General features: G+C 37.5%; 1 protein-coding gene across 1 annotated transcript; it reads left to right on the forward strand.

The window, feature by feature from the left end:
• Positions 10877–13239, forward strand: LOC109711912 (serine/threonine-protein phosphatase PP1-like). Its single transcript, XM_020235278.1, has 3 exons — positions 10877–11299; positions 12196–12755; positions 12919–13239. Exons 1-3 carry the CDS (start codon positions 11119–11121, stop codon positions 13093–13095), a joined length of 918 nt encoding a protein of 305 aa, XP_020090867.1. The 5' UTR covers positions 10877–11118; the 3' UTR covers positions 13096–13239.

A 13377-nucleotide genomic window follows, 5' to 3' on the forward strand; every position in this document is an offset into this window, starting at 1 on the left:
GTGAATATTTCATTGGCTATGCTCTAAACTCCAAAGGATTTAGATTCTATTATCCAAATCACCCATCCATGATAGTTGGGACCAGGAATGCCAAATTTCTTGAGGATTTTAAAGCAAGTGGGAGTGTTATTCCTCAAAAGATGGATTTTGAGGAAATAAGAGACACAACTGGTTATCCATCAACAAATAATGATTTAATTGCTCTTCCAAGAGATCAATTTGACTATACTGGAGATCAACTAATTTTAGAGTATGAAAATGCTGAACCAGTTGAACCTCCCTATGAAGAATTGTTCCAAAAGGAACAAACAATTATAGAGCCAGCTATAAAGAATAATAAAAGTTTGCAGAAAGAGGTTGGTTTAAGAAGATCCTCAAGACAACAGAGATAAGCAATTCTTGATAATTATATAGTCTATCTTTAGGAGTCTGACTTTGATGTCGGATACGATAAAGACCCATGGACGTTTTAAGGTCATGTAGGGAGATAAATCCTCCATACCATTGAGTTACCACAAGAAATCAAAGCCGTAGGCTATAAATGAGTCTTCAAGACCAAAAGGGACTTTTTAAATAATATAGAACAATATAAAGCCAGACTTACTGCCAAAGGTTTCATTCAGAAGGAATGCATTGATTATCTTGAAACCTTTTCTCTGATATTAAAGAAGAATTCATTAAGAATTATTATGACTTTTTTAGCTCATTTTGATTTGGAGCTAATCAGATGGATGTGAAAACAACATTTCTAAATATGGATATAAAAGAGATAGTATATATGCAGCAGCCTGAAGATTTTACTACAAATGAGAACAATCACCTTGTTTGCAGACTAAAGAAGTCTATATACAGACTTAAACAGCTTCCGGCCAACGGTATATCAAGTTTCATAATATAATTACTACATTCGGTTTTGTAGAAAATATTGTGAATTAGTGCATATACCTTAAGGTTAATGGGAGTAAGTGTATTTTTTGTCCTATATGTGGATAACATTCTGCTTGCAAGCAGTAATTTAAGTTTGCTTAAAGAGATTAAAGATTTTCTTGCCAAGAACTTTGAGATGAAAAATATGGGTGAGCCTCTTATGTCATTGGCATAAAGATTCACAGAAATAAATCTCGAAGGATTTTTGGTCTATCTTAGAAAGCCTGCATTGAAAAAATCTATAAAGATTTAATATGGCAAACTGTGCACCTGGAGCTGCGCCTCTTGTAAAAAGTGACAGGTTCAATCAGAAACAATGTCCATAGAATGATTTACAACGCGAGCATATGAAGAGCATACCCTATGCCTCTGCAATAGGGAACTTGATGTATGCGCAGGTCTGTACCAGACCTGATATAGCTTATGCAGTGGAGATATTGAGTAGATACCAAAATAACCCTAACCTTGATCATTGGAAAGCTGCAAAAAAAGTTATGACATATTTATAAGAAATAAAGGATTATATGCTCACCTATAGGCATTCTAACTATCTTGAGATGGTTGGATATTCGGATTCTGATTTTGCTGAATGTGTGGATTCTAGAAAATCCACATCAGAAAATATTTTCTTTCTTACTCAAGGTGCTGTATCTTGGAGGAGTACTAAGTAAGATCTAGTTACTACATCCACTATGGAGGCAAAGTTCATCGTTTGCTATGAGGCTTCGTCATAGCTTTTATGGCTGGAAAATTTTATTTTAGGTTTAAAAATTGTCGACTCTATCTCAAAGCCAATTAAGATTTATTGCGACAATTCTACTGTAGTGTTCTTTGCTAAGAATAGTAGAATTATAGATCGCAACAAATATATCGATATAAAATATCTTGCTGTGAAAGAATACGACAATAAAAAAGTGGATAGCCAACACATTGGGACCGGGATAATAATTGTTGATTCTATGACTAAAGAATTGCCAGTAAACAAGTTAAAGGATCATGCTCATCATATGGGTATTTTGAGTCCATTTACAGTTTAAGTATTTTCTTCTTATACAAAAACTTTAAAGACTAATTTTATTTGAGTAAGAATACATTTTGATTTTTGCACATATGCACATAAAATTTTCTCTTATACATTAAAATATTATTGTGCACTAAAGTGGGATTCTGAGTTGAATTTATAATAAGTTCATATGGTTGTAACTCATAAAGTTATTTGATTAAGAAATACGTGCTTTCGATACATGGGAAGGAAGTGTTTATCTTTTGAAACATAAACACCATGATCAAAGTATTGTGATTCCTTGGTCGAGTGGGAGATTTCGACTGCATAATTTAGTTGGTACCTAATAAAGTTTTGTATCACCTATACGGTATGAATATATCACTAAGTCAAGTGGGAGAATGTTGAATGTGGCCCACGTGATTTATTCAAGTCGATCCATAAAGATGCAGTTGGTATATTCAAGTCAATCTATAAAGATATAGTAGATTTAACGGTTAGGATGTATTTGAACACATCCTTGATGGACGGACGTGATTTAACATCCTTACATCAAGTTATATATAAATATGTAACATACGAGGGTTCTGGTCTAACCCTAATTCTATTTTCTATGACGGCTCCATCTCCAGGAATAAGAAAATTAGACTCGAAACGTCCCACTTTTTTACAGATTGTGAACGAGGATGAATCACGAGCAAGAATCGCGGTCTACAGTCCAAATTTAGAATTGAAATCACGACAGAATGTACGATCTTAATTCTTATAAAGTTTATCAAAACTCACACACACACAACCTACATTCTCAGCTACGCCAGAATGTTGAGGAAACGAGAGATTTTGCAATTTGTAGGAATCTAATAAAATATGAGTAATGTTAGTCCTACAATCAGTTTTTAGTTGTAATCGTCCAATTTTATCATTCAAAAGTTCATATATTTTTTTCAGTCTTTGAGTTTTCTAAAATTCTAAGGAATAGGATTACAAATTTTGGATTAAAAGGTCGTAATCCTGTAATATTTTTTTTGATAGTAAACTTAGCATTTTTCTCATATCGTATTTCAAAATTTCAAATTTCTCCTTGAGATTTAATGCTAAAGTGTTGTAGATTCAGCATTGCCTTTTTTCAAAGAAAAAAAAAAAAAGTAACCGTGGTAAAAAGGTGAAAATGTTTTGAGGCCCTCTCAAACATTGGACCATTTTGAAATAGGTGGCTCTACCCTCTCACATATTAGACCATTTTGAAATAGGCCGCTCTATTTTGCTATTCAATTATCATTTTTCTAAGACTAAATTACAGAAAATTTTTTTATCAAGTGGTATCAAAACAAATCACGCTTCCAACAGTAATTAATTTTTAATTATATTTATCCTAATCTTCTTTTTTTTTGGGTTGTTATGATTTGGTTAGATTTGTAGTTGAATCCTAATTGGATTAGGATTAATATTTAAATTTATTGGAGATAAATTAAGATTTAAATATTAATTAGAGTATGAATCTAACTAGATTAGGATAAATATTTAAATCTATTGAAGATAAACTAAATATAGATTTCAATATTTATTAGAGTAGGAATGCTAAATATACTAGGATTTGGGTACGTTTTATTCTAAGCATTATATAAGTACCATGTGGGGTGCTTTTGGAGGGTGAGTACCGCTTAAAAGTTGAAGCTCTTTGGTGGGTTGTACCAGAGAGAGAGAGAGAGAGTTGGCCGGTTACATGCACCTAGTGCACGGGTGCATGTGAGAGAGAAAGAGAGTTGTCTTTTAAATTTATAAAAGACGAGAATGATAGAAGAGATTTAGAAAGAGGGTTCAGGTTGTAGCTACTCTGTGCAGAAGAGGAGTCAGGTGTAATCTTCTCTTATTTAATGAATCTTATTTTACCTGCATATTTTTCTCTTTTATGATTATATCAGCTTCTGCTGAGGAGACGGGTTTATGGTAAAAACCCGATTCGATGCTTCCGTTGCGGAATTCTAACAATCGGTGCCGGATCTACAGCAGTCGGTATCGGATCAGGTTGCGGACTCACAAGATCCGGTACCGGGGCGAGTACCGGATTCCCAACAATTGGTATCAGAGCAAAAGGTTACCGATCTGCGTGAGAGATCGACGGAGATGGCCACAAAATTCAAAATCAAGAAGTTCGACAGTAAGAACAATTTTGGATTGTGGCAAATTAAAGTACGTGCAATCCTCGTACAGCAAGAGTTAGACAAGACATTGAACGGGAAGGAGGCGACGCCGGCGGAGGTCACGGATGTGGCATGGACGAAGATGGAGCGGAAGGCGTTGAGCACGCTTCATCTATTTATTAGCAGATGAGGTTATTTACAATGTAGCCAGCGAGACGACACCGACGAAGTTGTGGAAGAAATTAGAAGATTTGTATATGACCAAATCTTTGATGAATAGGTTGTATCTGAAGCAGCGACTGTTTACGCTGTGGATGCAGGAAACGGCGAGCCTACACGAGCATCTGAACAAGTTCAACAAGGTGGTGGCCCAGTTGACTAGCATCTAAGTCAATCTGGATGACGAGGATAAGGCGCTGATTTTATTATCTTCGCTGCCGACGACATATGAGCATCTGGTGACCACGTTACTTTATGGTAAGGAGACCATAAGCATGGAGGCAGTCACGACGACGCTTCTCTCGAACGAGATACGGAAGACGACTTAGGAGTTCAGCACGCAGAGCCGGGATACTGCTTTGGTGGTGAGAGCGAAGAAGGATGTGACAACATCAGCGACTAGAAATCGACAGAAGAAGCCGCTATCCAAGGTAGAGTGCTTTTACTGTCACAGAAAATGGTATATCAAGCGCAATTGTCGAAAACTTCAGAATGATCTGAAGGAGTTGAAGCGGCAGAAAGAGAAAACTTTCATGAACTAGGATGAGACGGTATAAGCGACAGCGCAGGCGGCAGAATCGGAGACGATCGATTCTAATGTGCTATATGCAGCGACCGGAGGTGCTAAAATTTCAGATGACGCGTGGGTGCTCGATTCGGCGTGTTCCTTTCATGTCTGCCAGGAGAAGGAGTCTTTTGCCACTTATAAAATGATTAAGGGTGGAACGGCTCTGATGGGGAACAGGACAGCGTGCAAAGTTTTAGGAGTCGATACGGTAAGGATCCGAATGCACGATGGGGTCATAAGGACGCTAACAGGTGTGCGGCATGTTCCTGGTTTGAAGTGAAATTTGATCTCGTTAGGCGTGTTGGACTCGAAGGGTTGCGATATTTCGGCTTCAGGTGGAGCTATAAGGGTCCGAAAGCTAGATCGGGTCGTGTGCGAGGCGAACAAGCATGGAAACTTGTACGTTCTGAACGGAAGCACGGTCAGAATGGGAGCGAAAACGATTTAGTTTCCAAAAGTTCGCGGAGATGCAGCCGCTCGAGGCGGAGCGGCGGATGCAGCGACATCGAGCGGAGGAGACAAGCTCAAGATGGTGCTTACATTGTGAGCTCGACGTAGCAGTTTGTAACGACCCAGCCCACTAGCAACAATAACTCGTTGGGCCCAACCACCGGCCCAAAATGCTTAAGCCCAGTTATTATTAGTAGTGTCTAAGTCTCTTATATACCTAATCACATCCCTATTTGTATCCGATGTGGGATTATTGGGTTGTGACAGACTCCCCCCATTAAGGCATTCATATCCGATGTAGGATTATTGGGGTGTGACAGACTCCCCCCGTTAAGGCATTCATATCCGAGGCATTCATATCCAATGTAGGATTATTGGGGTGTGACAAACTCCCCCCGTTAAGGCCTTGACGTCCTCGTCAGTCTAATCACACACACAGCCCATGATCACCAAGCGATGTGAGACTCGTCTCGCTAGCCTTGTCATCCAGACCCCTAGCATTGCCGATCATCTTGTCATTCAGACTCCGGCATAGCCTATCACCTTGTCTTTCAAACCCTGGCTCAGCCGAGACTGACCACACATTTCCGACTGGTGAACGGGCTCTAATACCAAATGTAACGCCCCAGCTCACTAGCAACAATAACTCGTCGGGCCCAACCACCGACCCAAAATGCTTAAGCCCAGTTATTATTAGTAGTGTCTATGTCTCTTATATATCCAATCACATCCCCATTCATATCCGATGTGGGATTATTGGAGTGTGACACGGTTGAAGACTACAAATCCAACCAATGTGGAGATAGTTAGAATTTGGTTAGATTTGTAGTTGAATCCTAATTGGATTAAGATTAATATTTAAATCTATTGGAGATAAATTAAGATTTAAATATTAATTAGAGTATGAATCTAACTAGATTAGGATAAATATTTAAATCTATTGGAGATAAATTAAATATAGATTTAAATATTTATTAGAGTAGGAATGGTAAATATACTAGGATTTGGGTACGTTTTATTGTAAGCATTATATAAGCACCATGTAGAGTGCTTTGGGAGGGTGAGTACAGCTTAAAAGTTGAAGCTCTTTGGTGGGTTGTACCAGAGAGAGAGAGTTGGCCGGTTGCATGCACCTAGTGCATGGGTGCATGTAAGAGAGAAAGAGAGTTGTCTTATAAATTTATAAAAGACAAGAGATGGATAGAAGAGATTCAGAAAGAGGGCTTGGGTTGTAGCTTCTCTGTGCAAAAGAGGAGTCAGGTGTAATCTTCTCTTATTTAATGAATCTTATTTTACCTGCATATTTTTCTCTTTTATGATTGTATCAGCTTCTGCTGAGGAGACGGGTTTATGGTAAAAATCCGATTTGACGCTTCTATTGCGAAATCCCAACAATTGGTACCAGATCCACAGTAGTCGGTCGGATCAGGTTGCGGATTTATAAGATCCGGTACCGGAGCGAGTACCAGATTCCCAACAGGGGTCAATTGAGTATTCAATCTTCATAAATTATTGCAATTCATCCCTACTGATTATAATTTCGTTTATTTATTATGGAGTTAAATATGTGTTGACAAAAGAGAATGGTTACGGACCAAATTGAAAAACAAAAGAAAAGGTTAGGAACTAATAGTGGCGATCTGTTAATGCCAAAATTAAAATTAACACACTGAAGGTCAAGAGTGTTTCGGTGGGAACGGTTGAGAAGTGGGGCGTAACTTCCATGTGAAGTGGGGCGTAACTTCCATGAGAAGTGGGGCGTAACTTCCATGATCATGGCTACACCACTTCCTCCACTACTATAACCAACCAATAATGTGGGTTGATAAGATATTATAAATAGTAACTTTGAAGCCTGTAATAGAGGTCTTTCTCTCCCCTGAACTAGAAGACCACTGCATTTTCAATACTTTCCTTTTCTGCATTTATCGTTTTTTAGGAGTAGTCTACATGTAATCTTTTTTATCCGTATTTACTGCTTTCCTAGGAGTAGTTTTTAAGTTAGATCTCTGGAGTCTATATACCTCACAGGCACACTCTGTTGTAATCTAGATTTTCATAGTCTGTATGCCCTTCGGGCACACTCTGCTTTATTAATATATAAAGGCATTCGGCTCTTTCATCCGACCAGTCACTGTGTATTCCATCTATTCGGCTCATCAGCCGACCCAAAACCTTATGCATTTTGTACATTCGGCTCATTTAGCCGAACCTGCTCTATAGTAATTGTCTTCGAACTCGGCTGATCCGATCCCTCATCAGCCGAATCGTTTGATCCAGTCAAAGGGCGCAAACTTCGAGGGTCACTGATCATAGCAGTTACGCATTCCGACGCGCTTCCCGAGAAAGATTTTTGACCAGGTAAAAGATAAGGACGTTCGGCTCCCAACACAATCAATCTTAATTTTTCTAATTTGAACTATTCTAATTAGTTAAATTAAAACTTTGGCTACATTTGTTAGCTATTAGTTATTTACTAAATGAAATGCCATAAACTATCAATAAATTCAATGAAGTTTTTAATTTAATTGATTAAACTATTTAATTCTAAAAAATTAAAATTAAGAAACAATTAACAAAAAATTAGCTGGGAAAAATTATTTCAATATTTTGTGCCGTATAGTGCACCAGCCAACCAGGTTACATGGGCCTAGGGCTGTAAACGAGCCGAACTCGAGCGAGCTGGAGCCAGCTCGAGCTCGGCTCGTCGTCTTCAAGGTCGGCTCATGTTCGGCTCGAGCTCGTGACGAGCTCGAAAACTCTGGCTCGTGATCGGCTCGAAATTTAATCGAGCCGGCTCGTGTTCGGCTCGTTAGCTCGAGCAATTTTTCTTGTTTATTTTGAAAAAATCATAGAGGCGGAGCGAGCGAAGAAGAAGAAGAAGAAAAGAAGAGAGGCGAGGGCAATAAAAATTGCGACGCACCGCGTTGGAAAAAAGCGCGGTCCACGAGGCTACACTCAGCCTCGTGGACCGTGCAGGGTGGACGGATCAGTTGGGAAACATCGTTGTCCACGAGGCTCACTCAGCCTCGTGGACCGCGTGGTGGACACCCCGCCCCCGGTGGCTCACTTAGCCTCGTGGACCGTGTGGAGCAATCCCACTTTATATATATATATATATATATATATATATATATATATATATAGATATAGAACTAGGCAAGAATACTATTAATAGCACCAAGCTATTGGTGCTATTAGTTTTTTAGCCCTTGGACTCAACCTTTTCTATTATTCTAACATTGGATAATATGTATAACCAGATGGGGACCACAAAACCCTAGGGGACCACTCAACTCTAACGGATCAATATTCATCCTGGACCTACAATTTTATCAAGCGGTTAAAAACTTGATAGCAAAAAAGGAGGTTTTACTATAATAGTATTCCCTATTCCTTATACTATATAATATATATATTATATAATATATTATATATATATTATATATATATATATATATATATATATGTGAGCTTAGAGACTACATATCGATAGTAAACGAGCCGATTTCATACCGATTGTTTTCGATGATAGAGCTTACCAAATTGTACGATCGGCTCGCTTAAATATGATCTAACATTTTAAAACTACCTAGAAATCAAATTTCACGCACTTCGATATTGTTCTTTTATCCTTAAAGGAACAGAAAAATGCAATTGGCTGAAATGGAATATTCTTTAAAAATGATGATGGAGTCTTTGCTAATCAAGATCAAGAGATATGATCTTATTTTAATAGTTTAAAGATTTTCTAACAAAAATTCAATTGATTTGGATATCTTTTAACGCCGTAAACGAATCGAAAAGTCGCCTACTTATCAGACCATATGAAAATTACAAATTTTGAAACCTTTGATCATTAGGAAATCTTGTTCGAAAAGATTTGAAATTTGAATTTTGCTAAACACTTCAATTGTGTATAGATATGTTCAATGGAGCGATCGTCAATTTGGAAACTCTATCATCGAAAACAAATTAGGTAGTAAAACGGGCTCGTTTATATCATAGGTTCTAGCAAATACTCTCTCAACAATCTCTCTCTCTCTCTCTCCTCCCTCTCCTCTCTCTCTTCTCTATCATATTATATATATATATATAATTTTATATTATTTTATTTTTATATTTATAAGAATTATAATTATTTATGATAATAATATAATCGAGCTGTTATCGAGCCGAACATGAGCGAGCTGACCCTAGCTCGTGTTCGGCTCGTTTATTAAACGAGCTGAAAAATCCAGCTCGTGTTCGGCTCGTTTACTAAACGAGCAAGCCGATCTCGAGCTTATTTCGAGCCGAACACGAGCTGGCTCGCGAACAGCGAGCTGGATTGCCACCCCTACATGGGCCTACGTTACAAAGATGGTTTCTTATATAGCAATGGTACTATGTCATTATATCTAAAGCAAATTAAATTTCTTTTTTTAAAAAAATAATATTTTTTAAAAATAAATTTTGATGAAATGAATAAATTCAACATCCGTGGTATTGTGTCCTCCCATATTTTAGAAACGTTTCACGTTATGCTCCAAAATGCAATTTTAATAGAATAATAATAATCTAATATTTTTACGTAAAATACTGTAGAAAAAATTGATAAATTTTTACGAACTTCATATCTAAAATATTTATTTGGAAATTAAAAAAACTAAAGCAACTATTTGAACTTAGAGATGTCAATGGATATGGATATCCAAAATTTTATCCGAATCCGAATCTAAACGAGATGGATTTATCTGATGGCACAAAGATATAGTTTCGGATAAGAATATAAAAAATAAAAAGCCGACAGATTTGGATTGGGATATAGATTTTGTCTGTAGTCGGATCGAACCCTAACTCGAATCCGAATTGATTTTACATTATATATTTTGTGTAAATAAATATTTGATGTTATATTTAAATTTATATTTTTAAAAATAGATATCTAATATGATACGTTCTTAAATACAATAAAGAGAAATAATTTTTTCAGTTTCTAATTTTCGGGATAAGGTTCAGGCTCAGGTTTTGAATTTTTAGTCGGATTCGGATTTAGATATGAATTTTAAAATTTGTCGAATTTGGTTCAAATTAGAATTTCGGGTTTGACAGCTGGATTTGTATTTGAATTTTTAAAATTTTATATCAAATCCGACCCACTGACATCTCTGCCTGAACTTAAAAAAATTTTTTTTTTTTGCCAAAGTTGTCATTTATTAATTTGACCAACATACAATACAATACAAGCTAACAAATCACGACAGGAACCGAAAACTTTTTCCAGCCATAAATTAAGTTTTCTGAATTAATTTTTAAAGAAAAATTAAAAAAAAAGGGGCACGATGCTCAGCGATGCCAGCCATGACACAATAAAGAGCTGTTTTATTTATAAATAAATAATGTTGAAGACCGAGGCCCACGTTATCCGGAGGGCCACGTCATCTAGCTGGCGTGGCACGTGCGCACGAAGTGCGGAGGAGCTTCCCTTCCACCTCTCCATTCCTGACCACTTGATTTCCCCCTCAACCTCCGCCCGGTTTCCCTTCATTTTCTCTCTTTTCATTCTCAATCAACTCCTCTTATTATTATTATTATTATTATTATTATTATTATTTTACTATTATTGGTGTTTTTATTCTCTAAGTATTGTAATGTGAAAAGAAAGAAACAAAACAAAACAAAAAAACCAAAGGGGAAGGAAATTGGTTAAAATTCTCTGTTTCAATCCCTCTTTCTTTTTTTTTCTTTCTTTTCCTTTTTGGAGTTAGGATTTTAAGAAGAAGAAGAAGAAGAAACATAGATAGATAGATATATAGATATAGAATAGAATGGAGGGGAGTGGGTTGGATGATCTGATAGAGAGGCTGCTGGAAGGGAAGAAGAACAAGGGCAGTGGGAAGAAGGTTCAGCTCAGCGAGGCCGAGATTCGCAGCCTCTGCGTCGCCGCCAAGGAGATCTTCCTCAGCCAGCCCAGCCTCCTTGAATTGGAGGCCCCCATCAATGTCTGTGGTAAGAAAAGGATGTATATATATATATATATATATATATATATATTATGCACGTACATGGTGGTGCAGGATTAGGAAATAGAGGATTGGCTTCGTTAAGACTAATAATAATTCTGAATTGGTTCTTGGATCTTTCGATAACAATTTTCACTACGGTATTAGAATAATTTGTTCTTGGCTTGCTTTCTGATAAATGAAAAGGAAGATGCAAAAGTATAAATGATTTATTAATCCGGTATATAGATCGGAAGCATAGGGGGTTTGGTTAAGATAGGAGTATATATTTGTGTTCTCTATTTGTTGCTGCTTTCTTGTGGGTGTTTTGATGTGATTAATCTCTTTGCATCACGGGATATACTTCACATGGGCTCATTTGCCATATGAGTTCTTGTTTTTTTTTCCTTTTTATTTCAACATTTTTGTAGACGTGACAAGTGCATGTACAGGAGGAGTTGCATTTTTGTTAGGCTTGTTGGATATTTATGTTTCTAGAATTATCAGTTAAACTAAATTTTTTGCCTTTTTAATTAAAAACCCTTTTAAAGATGTTACGTAGTGAGATGATTATTGATTACAGAGGATTCATATTGACGATATAGAAGAAAAATCGAGAGATGCTTTCTATCATCTCAGAAATCAAATGCAAATGAGAATTTGTTTCTAATTATGCTGATGAAGAAACAGAACCGTGCTATTTTCCCTTGTTCACACCCTTCTATATTTAGCACGATTACTCACAAAATGCAGAGATTCACTAAAGATTCATCAAATTTCATCAAAATTAGTTGATTAAAGGAAAGAGAAAGTACAGTTTAAGGCTAATCAAAATGATTCGATACACTTTTGCCTAATAATAATTGATTGTTAAATAGAAATACTGTCTTGAATTTAATTCAGGCGACATCCACGGTCAGTTCTCAGACCTCCTCCGGCTGTTCGAATACGGTGGCTTCCCGCCGCAATCAAACTACCTCTTCCTGGGCGACTACGTGGACCGCGGGAAGCAGAGCATTGAGACCATCTGCCTCCTCCTCTGCTACAAGATCAAGTACCCTGACAATTTCTTCCTGCTCCGCGGCAACCACGAGTGTGCCTCCATCAACCGTATCTACGGCTTCTACGATGAGTGCAAGCGCCGCTTCAGTGTCCGCCTCTGGAAGCTCTTCACCGACTGCTTCAACTGCCTCCCTGTCGCTGCTGTTATCGACGACAAGATCTTCTGCACGCACGGGGGGCTGTCGCCTGAGCTTGAGAACATGGACCAGATTCGTGGGATTGAGCGCCCCATCGATGTCCCCGACCAAGGCCTGCTCTGCGACCTCCTGTGGTCAGATCCCGACCGCGAGATCAAGGGGTGGGGGGAGAACGACCGAGGGGTGTCGTACACGTTTGGTGCAGATAAGGTATCCGAGTTCCTGAGGAAGCATGATCTCGATCTCATCTGCCGTGCCCACCAGGTAAGTAAAGCCCTTTGATTTAATAATCATTAAAGTTTATGATAAATAAAAGTAAGAGAATAGAAGACAAAAGTGTCTGTTTGACAATTCTTCGAATAGTAATTTACTCAAACAACACATTTACCCAAAAAAAATCAATCTAATGCATGAGCAATTGAAACAGGTTGTGGAGGATGGCTACGAATTCTTCGCGGATAGGCAGTTGGTCACTATATTCTCTGCTCCAAACTACTGTGGAGAGTTCAATAATGCTGGCTCGCTAATGAGTATAGATGCGAGCTTACTCTGCTCATTTCAGATCCTGAAACCTTACAGAGGGAAAGTAGGACAGACAGAGTAAACAATAAGATGAGGAAACATGCAATGTGTGATGAAATTGTTCAATTTAAATTTGCAGTCATTTCTGTAGAAGCAGATTATTTGTTTTACATAGCATGCAAATGACTCGATCATTGTATATAAATGCATTATTAGATTCATTTAATTTGTTTGATGCTAAGCTTAGAAAACCACCAGACGAAATGAAATTTACTAAAATGAAAAGATTAAGTCTTGGAGTTAATATGTACAAACATGGCAATCTCTACTCTCTAGTTCATAGGTCAGGTGAATTAAAAATTGA

Source organism: Ananas comosus, linkage group 6 (genome assembly GCF_001540865.1).
Source record: "Ananas comosus cultivar F153 linkage group 6, ASM154086v1, whole genome shotgun sequence".
Taxonomy (NCBI): domain Eukaryota; kingdom Viridiplantae; phylum Streptophyta; class Magnoliopsida; order Poales; family Bromeliaceae; genus Ananas; species Ananas comosus.

Coding starts and splice junctions, on each gene's coding strand:
- LOC109711912 (XM_020235278.1), top strand. CDS start 11,119: ATGGAGGGGAGTGGGTTGGATGATCTGATAGAGAGGCTGCTGGAAGGG. Junction 11,300..12,195: donor GGCCCCCATCAATGTCTGTG/GTAAGAAAAGGA, acceptor AATTTAATTCAG/GCGACATCCACGGTCAGTTC. Junction 12,756..12,918: donor TCATCTGCCGTGCCCACCAG/GTAAGTAAAGCC, acceptor CAATTGAAACAG/GTTGTGGAGGATGGCTACGA.